Raw genomic sequence first — 14,735 nt, 5'->3', positions numbered from 1 at the left:
GGGACATGGGGATGTGAGGATGGGGACATGGGACAGGGGGACACAGGACGTGGGGACAGCAGGACACAGGAAAGGGGGACACGGGATGTGGGGACAGGGGGACATGGGGAACACAGGACACAAGGATGTGAGGACAGGGGGACATGGGAATGTGGGGACAACAGGATATGGAAGACAGGACATGTGGATGCGGGGGACACAGGGACAGTGGGACCTGGAAACACTGGGGCACAGGACATGGGGATGTGGGGACACAGGCGCAGTGGGACAGGGTGACATGGGGACAGCGGGATGTGGGGACAATATGAGATGGAGACAGGTGGATATGGGGACACAGGCACAGTGGGACATGGGGACTGCAGGACACGAGCACAGCAGGACATGGGGACAGTGGGACACGAGGACAGTGGGGACTTGGAGACAGCAGGGCATGAGGTTGTGACAGGGGACAGCGAGTCTGGGAAGAGAGTCACAGCCATAAACCCTGTTCATGCTCTTCTCTGGGTTAAGAGCCACAAAATTTATGGGATTCATTGTATCAAAATAGTTGTTAAATACAACATTTAGCAGAGCAGACCCTGACTGTCTCTTTAGGAAGTAACTGTTTGTGTACTTATTTTAAATTTATTCTGAGCTTCAGTCACAGGACTCAAAACTTTAGGAATTTATATTTAGTGAGTATGATGCTTCTGGTCAGAATCTGATGGCAAATCAAGCACTGTTTTGTCTAAGAACTGAGAGTGTCATGCAGAAAATCCATGAAGGACTAAAGACCAGAATCACAGTTCTCTGGTGACTTGGCCTTTGCTTTTCTGAATTACTCTGAAATATTCCAGAGCAAAATTCAAGTGACTCCATGAATCATGTGTGTAGTCTGGAGTAAATAATCTTGCCTGTTACATACTTATGTCCATGTAAGAGAAAATAGGTTTGGCTCATTATCCTTCCCTGTGAGGGTGGGGAGGCCCTGGCACAGGTTGCCCAGAGAAGCTGTGGCTGCCCCATCCCTGGAAGTGTCCAAGGCCAGGTTGGACGGGGCTTGGAGCAACCTGGGCTAGTGGAAGGTGTCCCTGCCCATGGCAGGGGGTTGTAACTGGATGGTCTCTAAAGTCCCTTCCACCCAAACCATTCTATGATTCTATAATTCTGTGATCCTAATTAGTTTTTGCAGTGATTTTGGAACCACTTATTAGAAGTTGCTTTTCTGGCATCTTTATGTATCTGTAAGGATAATCTGCCTTGTCACAGGTTGACAGAAGCAGAGGATTTGAGGTGACAGTGTGACACAGGATGAATTCTCCTTGAGCATTCATATGGGCCTTCTTCACTTCCTAAAATTCCATAAAGCACCCAAATTAACCAACACTAATAAACTCTTGAAGCTACACCCAGTATTTGGGAGCCTTGTCAAGTAAGGGTGACAGTAATTAAAAAAGATTCTTTTATCACATTATACTTAATTGAATTTGCACTTCGGTTGTACTCCAGAGTGTCTGTAAAACTACATTTTGAGTGGGAGGCTTTATACAATAACCTGGTTGATTGCAGCCTTGTGTTCAGCAGAACTTTGTGTTTGTGCTCAGCCCTGAGTTTTGGGGGGATTTTACCAGTGCCCTGCACCCCACGCTGGGTCCTGAGCAGGCACCTTGTCTGCAGTTGTCTCATATTGTCTTCACCTTCATTTATTGGCTGAATTAATTGTTATTAGGAGTAAATGATCATAACAAATAAAGCGATAGAACACATCAGGCTGGTTCCAGTACCACGTGTGTAAGGCTGTAATGGCACTGCTTAGTGGACTTATAATTATTTAGTTTATTATGAAAACACCATTTTCAAAATAGCCTGATGATTACAATACACCAGGAATTAGAAGACTGGCTCCAAGGCCTTTCCCTGCTTTCACATCCCCAAAGAGTGTTTTAATGAGATGAGGTCACTGTGCCATCTTCCTGGAGCTGGACTGTTAGTTGGGTGGGCAGGAACACAACGGTCCTGGGACAGATGGAAAGATAAGATACAGGAGTCTGACTCTGTAGCATTTGAGAGGGAAAGTCCCTGGGGAGGAGGAGGAAGTCTGGGTTCTTACTGGTGCTCCAAGGAGTTATGAATTCCAAGTGAAGTTTAGGAACATCAGGATTCAAGACTTCCTGTTTTCCAGAGTAAGTTGCTTTTCATAGGGTGAAGAAGCTGGAGCTTGTTTCATGAATTCTCCTTTCTGCCTGCTCAGTGAGGGTTTGCAGTAGGAGGAGATGAGGCTGATCCTTATCCTGCTGTTAGTCTGGAGGTTAGGGCACTCCTTTGGGAAAGAAAGATTTAAACTCCTTCGGGCTGGGAAAGGGTCTGGGAACCAGCTCATCCACTTCACAGGTCACTTCTCTCACCTGTGCCCTTGGGCCAAAGGCAGCTTCATCCTTGGTGTTCTGTCACAAAACAACCCTCCTGCAATTCACCCTCCCCAAATCCTCGTTCTCCTGCTTAACAGAGCAGGGACTGGCTTGGCAGCCTGTCCATCCCCTCTGCTCACTGTTCCCATGTTCTCTGTCAGTCTCTTGGTGCAGCTCCCCAGTTTCTGGGGGTGTGGGAAGGATCCAGGTCCCGACTGTGCACATCCTGTTGAACTGCCCTGAGCTGTGCTGGGTGGGCTTCCCTGTGTGCCTTGTTTCGTTCGGGTGCATTGACAACAAATTCAGTCTGAATCCCTGCTGGAGCAGGATCCTGGTTTGTAGGTGCCAGGGAACTCACTGAGAGAACTGAAGCTGATGCTTGACTGGTGCAGGGGATGGCTGAGTGTAGGTTTACAGAACTTTAGCCATGATGAAGCTCTTTTTTTCCCATCTCTTGACCCATCTAGTGTTAAATAACAGGTGTTTGACCTTTTCAGATATCTGAAACCCCAAATTTAGCCCCGCTGGTTACTCATTCTAAGCCTGGCTGATGGCAGAAGGTGCAACAGGGTCCCATTGCTGATTTGCACTGATTTTCAGATTTGCAGAATGGCTATTCTTGGTGAGAATGGTGGAGAATCCTCATATTTGTTTCAGCTTTTTAACAATTCTAATGGAAATAACTTTTATCTGGGCCCTTTGGAAATTTTGTTGCTTTACAATTAAGATAAATCTTTAGGATTCAAGTTTTAGGTGGGTTTGATGTGAAAGCAAAATTCTGGGCCTTGCTCGGAAACAGAATGGCTAAACCTGGGATGGTTTGGAGCGTTCCCACCCTCAGCAATTTGGGAAAATATCCATTGGATAATTGTTTTCAGGAACTACAACCACTTTGGATAGCAGGCAAAATGTTTTTTATTGAGTGTCATAAAGTCAGTAACTGCAGTGTTTTGTTTTTTTCTGTGACAGGTTTATTGTTCGCCCTGATGTCAGGCAAAGCAGGATGGCAGAATTCCTGGACTGGGTGCTCTCCATGTTATCCAAATCCTCCTCCCAGACCATGGAGGGGACTGTCATTGTGAATGGCATGCTCCAGGCCCTGGTAAATATTTCCTTGGAAAGACAGATGATTGGTTTTATGATCAAAGGATACTGTTATGGTAGTTATTTGATGGCAAATGCACAGAGAGGTTCCTGGTTATTAAAAAAGCAGCAATTAATATACAGCTGGAATCTCCTCCACAAAAGTTTGGACAGTGTAACTTCCCAGGTATGTATATTTTCTTAAAGTTGTCTTGTCATCACCAAATGAGAGTGAAGTTGCCAGTACTGAGAAATAACTGTCAAAATAGCAATTTTTTATTCTCTCTGAACAAAACCTTTGAAATAAATTAAAAACTGGGAAGTGTACAGAATGAAGAGGTTGGACTTCTGCTATAGCAGTGATCTCTCCTGGACTTTTCGGAGCTGGTAACCAAAATGCAAGGGACGCTTTAAAGTTGTATCCGTTGTTCTGCAACTAACGTACTGTTCTCAGTAGTTTCAAAAAGCCACACTAAATGTGTTGGTGTCCTGCTAATCTGAACAAATTTTTTGTTTAATGCCCTTTCCTTGTGAAGTGAAAATGGTGTATGATTCAAAAGAACTGAATTCTCAGTTTGGGTTTTAAACTGTACTTGCCACGCACGGGGGGAAAATCTGCAATACCTGAAGGACTGCTCTGTGGCAGCACTCCTCTTGTACATCCTAAAAAGGTCTTTTAAAAAGCTTTATTGTAGTTTTAGAAGTATTTTAGAAGTATTGGTGTGCATTTTGAAATACTGGGATAACAGTTCTGGTGTCTGTGGCAGTTCTGATGTCCGAATATATTTGGGTGGAATGAGGGAGTTTGTTGTACCTTCCTGGTTCGGTTGCTGACCAAAGCCGAGGCAGATTCTCGTGTGCAGCCCTTGCACTTGTACAGGTTTAAGGATTTGCTGGTGTTTGGACAAAGTTTTAATAATTTGCATAATTTTGCTGCCCTTTCAAACCAGTTGCACACAAGAGGACTTGTGTGCAGTGTGGCACTGAACATCAAAGCAAAGCTCTGCAGTGAGGGTGTGGGGTGTGGTTTTTTATTTTATTTTATTTATTTATTTTTTTTTCCCCTCTCGAGCTCTTCCAAATAAGAAGACAGGAGAAATGATCTATATTTAGAATAACTGAGGAGCTGCTGCTCCAGCAGGAGGAAGCGTTATTTGTGTGCATTGCAGCGTTTCAAAAGGCAGAACGATGTTTCATCATTTTATTGTCAGATCTGGAAAGGGAGCCGGCCTGTTTGCCATTCCCGGGGCGTGATGAGACCTGCAGGATGTATAATGCATTAGTGTTTTGTCGTAATTCCTTTGAGTTTGGCTTTGGCTCCATCCACCTGTTCATTAGTGCTCACTAAGCGAAACAGGTGAATACTCAACAAGTAGAATCGAAACCAGAATGTGATACAATAGACCTGGGAGCAGAACCTGCTGCCTTGCTTTTGTGGGACTTCTTTTTTTTTTTTTTTTTCCCTCTTCACAGCTTATAATTCCTCTTCCAATTGGCAGATTTGAGCAGGTTTTTAAAGCCTCTTCTTGCATTCAGTCTTCAATTTTTCATTTCAGTCACTGAAATGTAAGCATGAGTTATATCATTAGGGAATAAAGGTTCTCAGAATGGTGTGTTTGTATTGAGTGTATTAAAAGTGTATTACGTGTGTGGCTTAAGAGAAGGAGAAAATACTTATTTCAAGATTTAAATATTATAAATATATTTTTATATAAATATATAAATATTCCTAATTTACATAAATATACATATTCTTCGTATTTTAATATTAAGAATTTCGTATCACACTTGTAGCAACAACATGTTGTTAAACCAAAAGATATCAGCTGAAAATAAGTGTTTAAAGTAAACCTTTTCTCTTAAACATGCAAGATTCTAACTATATAATATATATTATATTTATTGTTATTTATATATATTTTACATATATAGTTTATATATATATAGTTTATATATATTATTGCTGTGTAAATATACACATATTCTATAAATGAATGCATTATATGGTATATACATTATATAATATATATTATATTTATTCTATAAATAAACACATATTTATTCTATAAATAAACATATTTATTCTATAAATAAACATATTTATTCTATAAATAAACACATATTTATTCTATAAATAAACACAATATACTTTAACATAACAAGTGATCGCTAAGTGTGTAAAGTTGAACACATTCTCATGAGGGACAGCTAAAACTTGTGTCAATAAGCTTCAAAATTCTTTGCCCTTGGATTCCTCCATGAATTTTTTACTTTACAAGTCAAACTGCAGCTGCCTGAGCATTTCTCTCTGAACAAGCAGGAGAGAAAAAAGACCATTTTCCAGTTTCTGCTCAGTGCAGCGAGGCGGGTTTCGGGAATGTGACAGGTTTCGGGAATGATGTAACCCAGCAGAGTGGGGATAAAAAGTCTTCCCCTCAGAGCAGGAGGGGGCTGCCCCAAACAAGGGGGGGTTTGGTCAGGTTTTGCTATCGTGCTGCTCACGGTCTGCGCTCAGCCAACACCTCAGAGTGAGCCTGGCACGGAAAAACCGCTTGGAAAAGACACGAAACTCCTGCATTTCAATGAACTGAAACTGCAAGTCAGGGACGCAGGGAGTCGTTGGCCGTGGCTGCACTTTGATCTGCCTCCTCGTGGCCCTGAGCCGGGGGATCAGGTGTGTGCTGTTTCATCTCACTCAGCGTTCTGTGCAGAACGAGTCCGGCTGTTCCGCGGCTCCTGTCGGAACACGCACCCGGCATTACACATTGTAATTCCACTGGGGCCGCCTTCTTTTTTCCTTTTCCCTTCCACCTGTCATCAGTAACAGGCCCTTTCCCAACAGGGGGGCACCAGCAGAGCGACACTATTTCAGATTCAGCGTTTCAAACTCTTTTTGTTGCAGCTAACATCCCAATTTGGAATTAAATCCCAGATTCTTCGTGCACTGAAAGATTATAAATATCAACTTATTAAAAAATCACTATTTTTTTTTTTTTTATAACATTTGTTTACTCGAAGGAAACTTCTCCCCTGTTTCAAGAATCTGCATTTTAAATTCTCTTGGTCTGGAGGTTTGCTTTTAAACCTGCCATTATATCAAACAGCTTTTTAGTTATCGCTGCAGGGCGCAGCACTCCCAGTTCTTGCGTGACAGAGATGTCATCACGTTGAGGTAGCCTTGGGCATTGAAACTTATTAAACCTTATTTGTTTTATAAGTGATTCAGTATACAAGTGTGAGTAATAATTAAAAAAAATAAAACGCCCTACACAGTGATCTGATGAAACTCGAGTCTTAAGAACGAGGCATTTCCCTGAGCTGTCTCTAATGCAAAGGTTATTTAGCAATAGCTACATGCTTATGTAAATTTGGCTCCAGGGAAGAAAGAACTCTCTAACTCCATTCTTTCAGACCCAGAGGCACAAAAATAGAATATTTCCAAATAGAATGTTTCCCAAGTCTCCGTATTTTTGGCATTCCCAAAGAATTGGCCGTGTTAGGATTGTCTGTTGGCATTACTTTTTTTAAAATGGAGTTGTTGCTTAGTGGTTTGGTGATAAAGGTGTAGAAAAAGCAGTGTTGGTGAGAAAAACCAAAGTTCTTATGTCTGCAGGTACCAAGGGCACTGACTCCTTCCTGATAATGCCATTTCCCTCCTGAGTGTCACTGAGTATTTGTTCTGATGTGGCCTTGTCTGACACTGCTCAGGTTTTTCCTTCTCAGCAGGAGTTTTGTGGTTTGTTCAAGGTCCAGAAGTTCTCTTGTCATAAAGCTGTTTCTTTTTCTTGTCATACAGCTGTTTCTTTTTCCTGTCATAAAGCTGTTTCTTTTTCCTGTCATAAAACTGTTTCTTTTTCCTGTCATAAAACTGTTTCTTTTTCCTGTCAGAATGTGGTACTGTCTCAAGCTGCTAAATTTTATTTCCCTTCCAAATATTTAAAATCTGTGGGTTTGGGTCATCTTAGGATGGAAAGGAGATACTCTGTCAGCTCTCCATGTGTTGGTCTAAACTTTTCAGACATTCAGCTGATAAATAACTGAGGTCACATGGAAGGTGCCGTCCTTTGGATCCCTGGGCTGTGTTGGTGTCTGACTTGGATGTGTTGTGGTGATGCTCAACACCCAAACACGTGTGTCCCACAGCAGGAGTGCTGCTTGTGCTGGAGACAGAGTGAGAACAAGGGCTTTAACTAACCCATTTAACCATTAGCTGCACATGGAAGTAGGGAATATTTAATGCATTCTAGGTGAACTGAGGTTCTGACAGCGTGTCCTCTCTCCTTGCACCCAGCCAGGAGGCAGGGATGGCTGATGGCATTCCCTGGGTGTTGTGTGGCTACCAGGGGGTGCTCCAGAGCAGTGCAAGGCATCATTTCCTGCTCTTCCCAGCGAGGCTGGAATTATCCTCCCAGTCCTCCACTCGGTTACAACCAGAGGGGAGATCCAGACTTGTGCCTCCTGCTCGGCAGGAAGATCCACTCACTCCCCAGCAGCCAGGCCACCCCTCGTGGTGATTTGTGTAGCTTGGGGAACAAGTCCTGGAGATGATCCCGACTGATAGACCTCCTGCAGGTCGGGCCCAAAGTGGGTTACGCAGACAATTGGCAGGTGTGGCGTCTCTGCTGGGATTACTGAGAAACTGGGCTGTGTTTGCCTTGCCCGGCGCTGTTTCTAAAGCAGAGCCAGACCTGACAGTCGTCATTGCTTGCACACCACTGATTTTCTCTAATTTGTAGGTGGCTTAATTATTTATAAGAGAGGGAGTCACATACTTCTCAACAGTTGAGCAGGTTGGGTGAGTTGGGTGCTTTGTGTCCTCATTAGGTGAGGAGCCCGTGGTGTAACTCCGGCTGCCGGGATGCTCCGACAGGCAGGCTCCTGGCTTGCAGCACTGGGAGCTGCTGACACCAGAGTGCCTGTGCAGGTGGCAAACCAAGCTTATTAATTGCTTTGTTTGTATCAGATTTTTGGAAATGGTGTGCCTTGGATATTTTTCTTCCTTCAAGGCAGGAAGTTTAAGCTGGATACTGTAATGCTTATTTGGCCATTTTCCTATATTTTTCCTATATTTCCTATATTTTTTTTTTATATTTTCTATTCATGCGTCATGAACTCTTGTTAGTACAACTCCTGTAAGCTCCATTGTGAACTTCTCTTGTTAGTACAATCCCTTGCAGGATTTTTCTGAGGCAGTAACTGTGCTGTCCATGCCTGACTGTAGCATGTGCTGGAAGAAAATACACACTTTTTTCTTACTCTTTTCCCAAAGTGCTCTCTTATTTCCTCTGGAAAATCTATCTGCTACACTCAAGTTTGAGAAATTTGGACTTTTGCATGCTTTGACTCGTAAAGAAATAATGCAAACTTCTTTTCTTGTCTTTTCTGCACTCAGAAAAAAAACAAACCCAGACACTGGATTTCCTGCTGTGTTGAATATCTGAAGAGTAGTTCCCCACAGTTTGGCTGTTACATATTTACTTCTGTAAAAATTGTTTTAAAAATGGCTGTTAAACTTCTCTGACACAGAGAAATACCCAATGTTTCACTGGCAGAAACACCAATAACCTGCTCCAAGTCTTCATTTGACCCACAGAGCACCTCCATGGGTGCAAACAGAACCTTCTTCCCTGTCAGACATTTTGCATTTTCAGCTTTGTTTATTCCAGAACCAGTGGATAATGTATTTTATTGATCAACACCCATGTAAATATTAAGTCCCATTTTTTAAAAGTTTAGTTTTTAATTTGAACACAGCAGCTGTGGTGTCCTTTGGGTAATTTTTACTTCCCCTAAAAATGTGTATTGATAGACTAAAGTCCTTTAATCCACATCTCAGTTGATGTAGAGTTGTTGCTATGATGATTTTAACATCTGGAAGGATATTGCAAATCGTTGTAGTTTTGTTTGGGAGTAGGTGTTCTGTGTTGAAAGTAGTTTGAAATTTAAGTTTTAATGAAACTGCTGTGGGGAAACAATGTGTGTTTTGGCTGTTTTGTTCAGAAAATAATAGAAATGGCTGTGATATGGAATCTGCCCAGGTCACTGTGCTAAATTCACTCATAGGTGTGTGAGGCTGTTTTCTTACTTTTTTTTATTTAAGCATTTCAAAAAATTCCTGTGCAGTATTTGAAGAGTTTTCTCATTTCCTGCTCTGGTGTTGGTTGATTCCTTTCCACATCTCGCTCAGAGGTGGCACCTTCAGTTCTGTTTTTCCTGGGGAGTCAGTCCTGTGAAAACTCATGGAGGAGTTTGTAGAAAGGTGCCAGAATTTAGGAACTGTGGAAGACTGAAAACATGTTGGTGCCTTGAGGATCTGTTCCACCTTTGCAGGGTGCCTTGGCCGGGTGCTGAGTGGTGTGGGAGCAGACATCCAAAGGCCTTTGTGCAGGAGCATTCCCAAGGATCTCTTAAAAAGCTGTTTCTTTGCATTGTCACTGCTTGAGGAATTATACTGTGCTTTGTTTGAAAATACTTGAATATAATACTAAACATTTGGAGGCAGCCTGTGTGTGCCTTAAAAACTGTATTTGCTGTTCATTGGGCTGTTGGCCAGCGAGGAGAAGGAATTGTGAGAATGCAGGGATGCTGCTGTGTCTCCAGCATTCCTGGCAGAGCATGTGGAGAAAACAATGATGGGTTTTAAAGCAGAACACAGGAACAAAGTGATGAAGAAATGAGCTTCTGCATGTTTCAACAAGGAGGTAGAGAAATTTCAGAGGCGCTCTAGATTTGTTGTACCAAAGGTTTGGAGGTTTTCTGACAGCTTTTCTTTAGGCTTTTTAGCACAAAGCAGAGTTTTGTTGTACGTCAGTGAGAAATATTTGTATTTTCTTTAACACTGACATGGTATATTGCTAGAAGCTGTGCCACATTTATACATTTGTGTTGGTATTTATTGGCTGTTCTTCTGGACCTGAAATCCTTCTGTAGCGTTGCTGCTTTGTAAATGTCATTTTTAAGGGATTCCCTCACCGATGCCTTAAATACTTCCATATATAATACCAAATATATAATATACCAATATATAATACCAAATTCCCACATATAGCTTGTAGTGGAGCTGATCAGCAGTGCTAATTTGGGATCCTGAAGTGCAATTTGGTACCAAACCAACACAGGTCGGGGACACAGCCCCGAGGTGTTTTCCTTGCCCGTGTTGCTCCCAGCCCCGCCTGCAGCGCGGGAGGTGTGTGTGTGTGTTTGGTATGTGTGAGAAACTACGGACTTTTAGGGGAAGTCTGTTCTTGTTTAACTCCCAGGCATATTTACTGAGGAAGATTTTCCTTCTGGTGAATGCCAGAGCAAGGGCAAACAAGTGCCTGAGCACAGGAGTTTTGATGCGCGTTTAACGTGTCGTTTAATGTGTAACGTGTTCTCTCAGGTGTTGACAGTCCCTTTGTCTCACTGGGGCTTGATCTAACTGGGGTATTTAATTGCAGAGAAGATGGTTTTGGAAGCTTTGTGCTCTTTGCTGCACAAATCCCTCAGCTCAGGAGTGAAGTTGGACTGTTGGAGGTGTATTTGCAGAGGTTTGCCCTCCCAGGTGTCTGTAGGTGGTTTAGGCTCTCAAAAGCTGTGACTCCTGTCACAGGGACCTGAATTGGCCCAAAACTGATTACATTTATTTTTCTCTCTTTTTTTTTAAATTTCCTTGTTATTTTTAATTCTCTCTTGAGTGTTTTTTGGCCAGCTCAGCCCCCTGAGCAGTTACCAAGAAGTGCAACTGCACCCTGAGACTCTTTTCCTTTTATGCAATTTAAATCAGCAAACACCACAGATTATTGCATGAACAATAAAAAGTATTTTAAAACTAAATACTTGGTAAATCGTGTTTTAGAATCTCTGTATTCTCATGTCTGTTTTCCCTATTTCACTTGCAGGCACAGCTGTTTAAACATGGCAAGAGAGAAGACTGTTTACCATATGGTGAGTTTGTAATATCTTGATTTCAGTTTTTAAAGCCATTGCAATAAAAAAGGGAAAGGAAGATTAACCTGAAGTGATGCTGTAAGGAGTGAAATCAACAGGGAAGTGATAAAGCAGGGAAAACAAGGGGAGCAAAAGTAGAGATGACTGTGAGGGAGGAGCAGATGCCACCAGGGAATGTTGTGTTGGAACAGCACATCCGAGGATTTGGCAGGTGATCACATTGGCCATTGCTGTAATACAGGAGCTGAGCATGGAACATACAAACTATAAGATGTGGAAAATATTTTTAAAAATTCATTAGAGCATTAACTAGTTTTGTAAATATTACTGCTGAAAATTTTGCAGACTCTTCAAGTTTAAACATAAGCACAGGGTTTCAGAAAAACCAAGAACTGATTGTGTACAAGACCCAGCTGGAATTATGTCAGGATACTCTTGGAATAAAAAAACAGGTTTTAGTGAAAAGAGATTGTACTGGATGTAATTAGGGATAGACAGGTACCATAAAGAGAGCACAGAGGGTTCTGAACAGTGTAGCTGCTTGTTGGATTTATGTTCATCTCGTGCTGAATCCTGGAATATGGTCAGAACTGACCGTAATGATCTTGGGTTTTATTGACAGCAGCAAAGAGAGGCGGGGAAAGATGGTGGCTAATTCCAAAACACTACAAAAGACCTCATCAGTTTTGTGGAGCTTATCCAAGTAGCAGAAAAGGGGTCTGTGCTGTTCTCAGGAACCAAGCAGTGATGTAAACTCTCTTCAGACTGCTTGTGATTTTACCAATGCAATTATTTTGGCCCTGAGAAGAAGATTTTTAAGTTTAGTGCTGGAAACAGTTTCATTTTTCCAGTTCCTAAGTCAGAGAGGCAGATAATTCCATAGAAAATCCCTGAGAGATGGGTAAAGATGGAGATAAGATAGTGAAGACAAATAACATGGAACCTCACAGGTGCTGTATGGCTGGTCAGGAACAAACAGCAAATACTGGGAATGCCATCCCACAGAATTAGCAGACAGCACTGGAGAAGCTGTCAGAGAAGCAGAATAATAAACAGGCTGGATAAAATATGATATGACACAAAATTACATAATTTAAAAGATGCAACTGTACAACACAATAGTCTTAACAGGTATGGAAAGAGCATATTGAGCCCACAAAATGAACCCTGCAGGTAAAAGCAGATTCTTTGGCCCATGGCAGAGAAAGAATATTAAGTAGTTATGAGTCTGGTAATAAGAGAAAAATCAGGGGTGTACCAGTGACTAAATTTACCTTAGAAAATCTAAAATCTCACAACGGAGAAGCAGATATTTGGGTGGAAACTGTTCAGGATAAAAAGATGTGAGAGACAAGAAATACCTCAGATTTTTAGTTATAACAAATCTGAGGATGAAATAGGACAAAAGAAATAGGCAAATGTCAAAGAAAGGTCCTGTTTGAAGTAATTTGTGACATAGAACTTGGTTTAAAAACAAACACTAGTCCTGAAGCCATTACCTGGATCTGTAGATATTACAGTGATTTGAGGGCTGGGAGGACTTGGAAAAGGCTTATATTTATATATTCTTAAATTTTTTTTCTCTCTGTGGATATTGATGTTTCTGCAGCCTCTTCCTCCTAAACCATCAGTCTCTCAAGCTTTTATAACTCCAAAAAATCCAGATTGCTGGAAGGTGTCCAAGCAATGGTCACCATCTCTGGCTTCACCTTGTTGTCTGCATGGATCATTTATTAGTATTTTAGTAGGTCAGGATCCATCCCCTGCCTTTTCAAAGACTGAGGAGGTTTGTAAGTCGTGTCCTACAACTTTTCAGACTTTGAAATAATTGGATTTTCTTTGATCTCTGTATTTTGAAAACCCTGATACTGGAGGAAGAGGTTGCAGAGCATTCTGCCAGTGTGATTCCTCGTGTGCAGTGTTGTTTGGAAGAATGATGGTCCTTCATAGCCCAGGTCATTAGTCTCTAATAGCTCATGGTCAGCCTTCAATCAACAATTATTTTCAGCCTGATAAAATTACAAAAGGTCTTTTTTATTTGTGACAGGCATGGGTTCCCTGTGAAAATTTGGAAACCTGGAGCCTTACACTCATTAGCCCAAGATTCTCCTTTCCCTGTGTTTTTTTACTTTGCTGGACAAATAACTTTGTTCCCTTTGATGTGCCCAGATGAGAGGTTTTGTGGCCGACTGTTTACACATACACAGTGTTTCTCATGTCTAAATGTTTATGGACATCCATCCTCATAAAAGTCTCTGTGCCAGAGGAGTTAAGTTGGTGCTGCCTGAAAACACTGAACAAGGAAAGGGAAAGCTCCCTGGGTGTGCAGGAACTGATGAGTTTTCTGAGTAAATGAATATTTTCTGAATCTTGGTTCTGTTAGATTACTGAAAATTCTTAGACCCTGCAATACACTTGAACACGTTGCTGCCAGTGAGAATTAGAGGCATAAGCACTCTCAGAATGTAGATTATCATTTTCATAGTCAAAATGAATCCTCAAAGCCATCCTTCCTGCTTGGGCAGCGAAGGGTATTGCCACTATTTGACCAGTGTCAGAGCTACTACAAAGTAGGTAATAAGGCATTTGCATTTCAGTAGCACCTTTAAAAATTTGAATCTTCTAAGGGACATTCAAAACTTTAAGATTTTCATAGCAAGATTTTTTGAAAAGCATTTTGTTTTGTCTTCCAGCTGTTACTGTGCTCGAGTGTCTGGACAAGTGCAAGTTGTCAGAGAGCAACCAGATGGTCCTGCGCAAGCTGGGCATGAAACTGGTTCAGAGACTGGGGCTGACATTTGTGAAGCCAAAGGTGGCAAAATGGAGGTCAGTTTAAAGGTGGAATAGTTAAAAAAAAATGAAATCCAAAAGGACAAAAAACTAAGAAATACCTGAATCTATATGTTTGCCTTCTGCCCTCCTAAGCTTGTCTAAAAGAGAAAGAAATCCCTGTGTTATTTGGGAACGAACGTATTGTTCATTTGTACTATTTGGAAAAAGTAGATTTCTTCTGCTGTAGTTTCCTGTAATTTTTTTCAATTTTGGAACATGAACTGGGGCTGGGATTAGTCAAATCTGGCTTTGCACGTTGCACAAGCAGAAGCCTGTTCCCATATAATGCAGAACTCATGGAATATGGGAAGACACCGACCTTTGTTCCTGATTTAGTACAATTTTGTAAGAGTGAACATAACTTTTTCCATTACCTGGTACTACCCTGATTCGATAGAAAGTTCACAGGGGAAAAGTGGTTTGCAATCCCACTCTGGTTTTGCATATTAGTCAGGTTTTGGTGTCTGGTTTTATGTACTGCCAGAGGGCAAACTCTTTTTGAGA

The 14,735-nt window shown here is 41.7% G+C and overlaps 1 protein-coding gene across 3 annotated transcripts in view; it reads left to right on the top strand.

Moving 5' to 3' along the window:
* The window catches only part of TBCD (tubulin folding cofactor D), a 117,226-nt gene that overhangs the window by 8,338 nt on the left and 94,153 nt on the right, over positions 1–14,735 (top strand). For all 3 annotated transcript variants that reach the window (XM_027691477.1, XM_027691476.1, XM_027691478.1), the window contains 3 exons: positions 3,357–3,489; positions 11,351–11,396; positions 14,093–14,225. In XM_027691477.1, coding sequence (XP_027547278.1) covers positions 3,357–3,489; positions 11,351–11,396; positions 14,093–14,225 — 312 coding nt within the window. The remainder of the gene's footprint in view (positions 1–3,356; positions 3,490–11,350; positions 11,397–14,092; positions 14,226–14,735) is intronic.

The sequence above is a fragment of the Neopelma chrysocephalum genome, unplaced genomic scaffold (genome assembly GCF_003984885.1).
Source record: "Neopelma chrysocephalum unplaced genomic scaffold, ASM398488v2 Primary Assembly neopelma1_84, whole genome shotgun sequence".
In the NCBI taxonomy this organism is placed as follows: domain Eukaryota; kingdom Metazoa; phylum Chordata; class Aves; order Passeriformes; family Pipridae; genus Neopelma; species Neopelma chrysocephalum.
The sequence above is the reverse complement of the archived record's forward strand: the minus strand, read 5'-3'. Positions and strand labels throughout refer to the sequence as shown.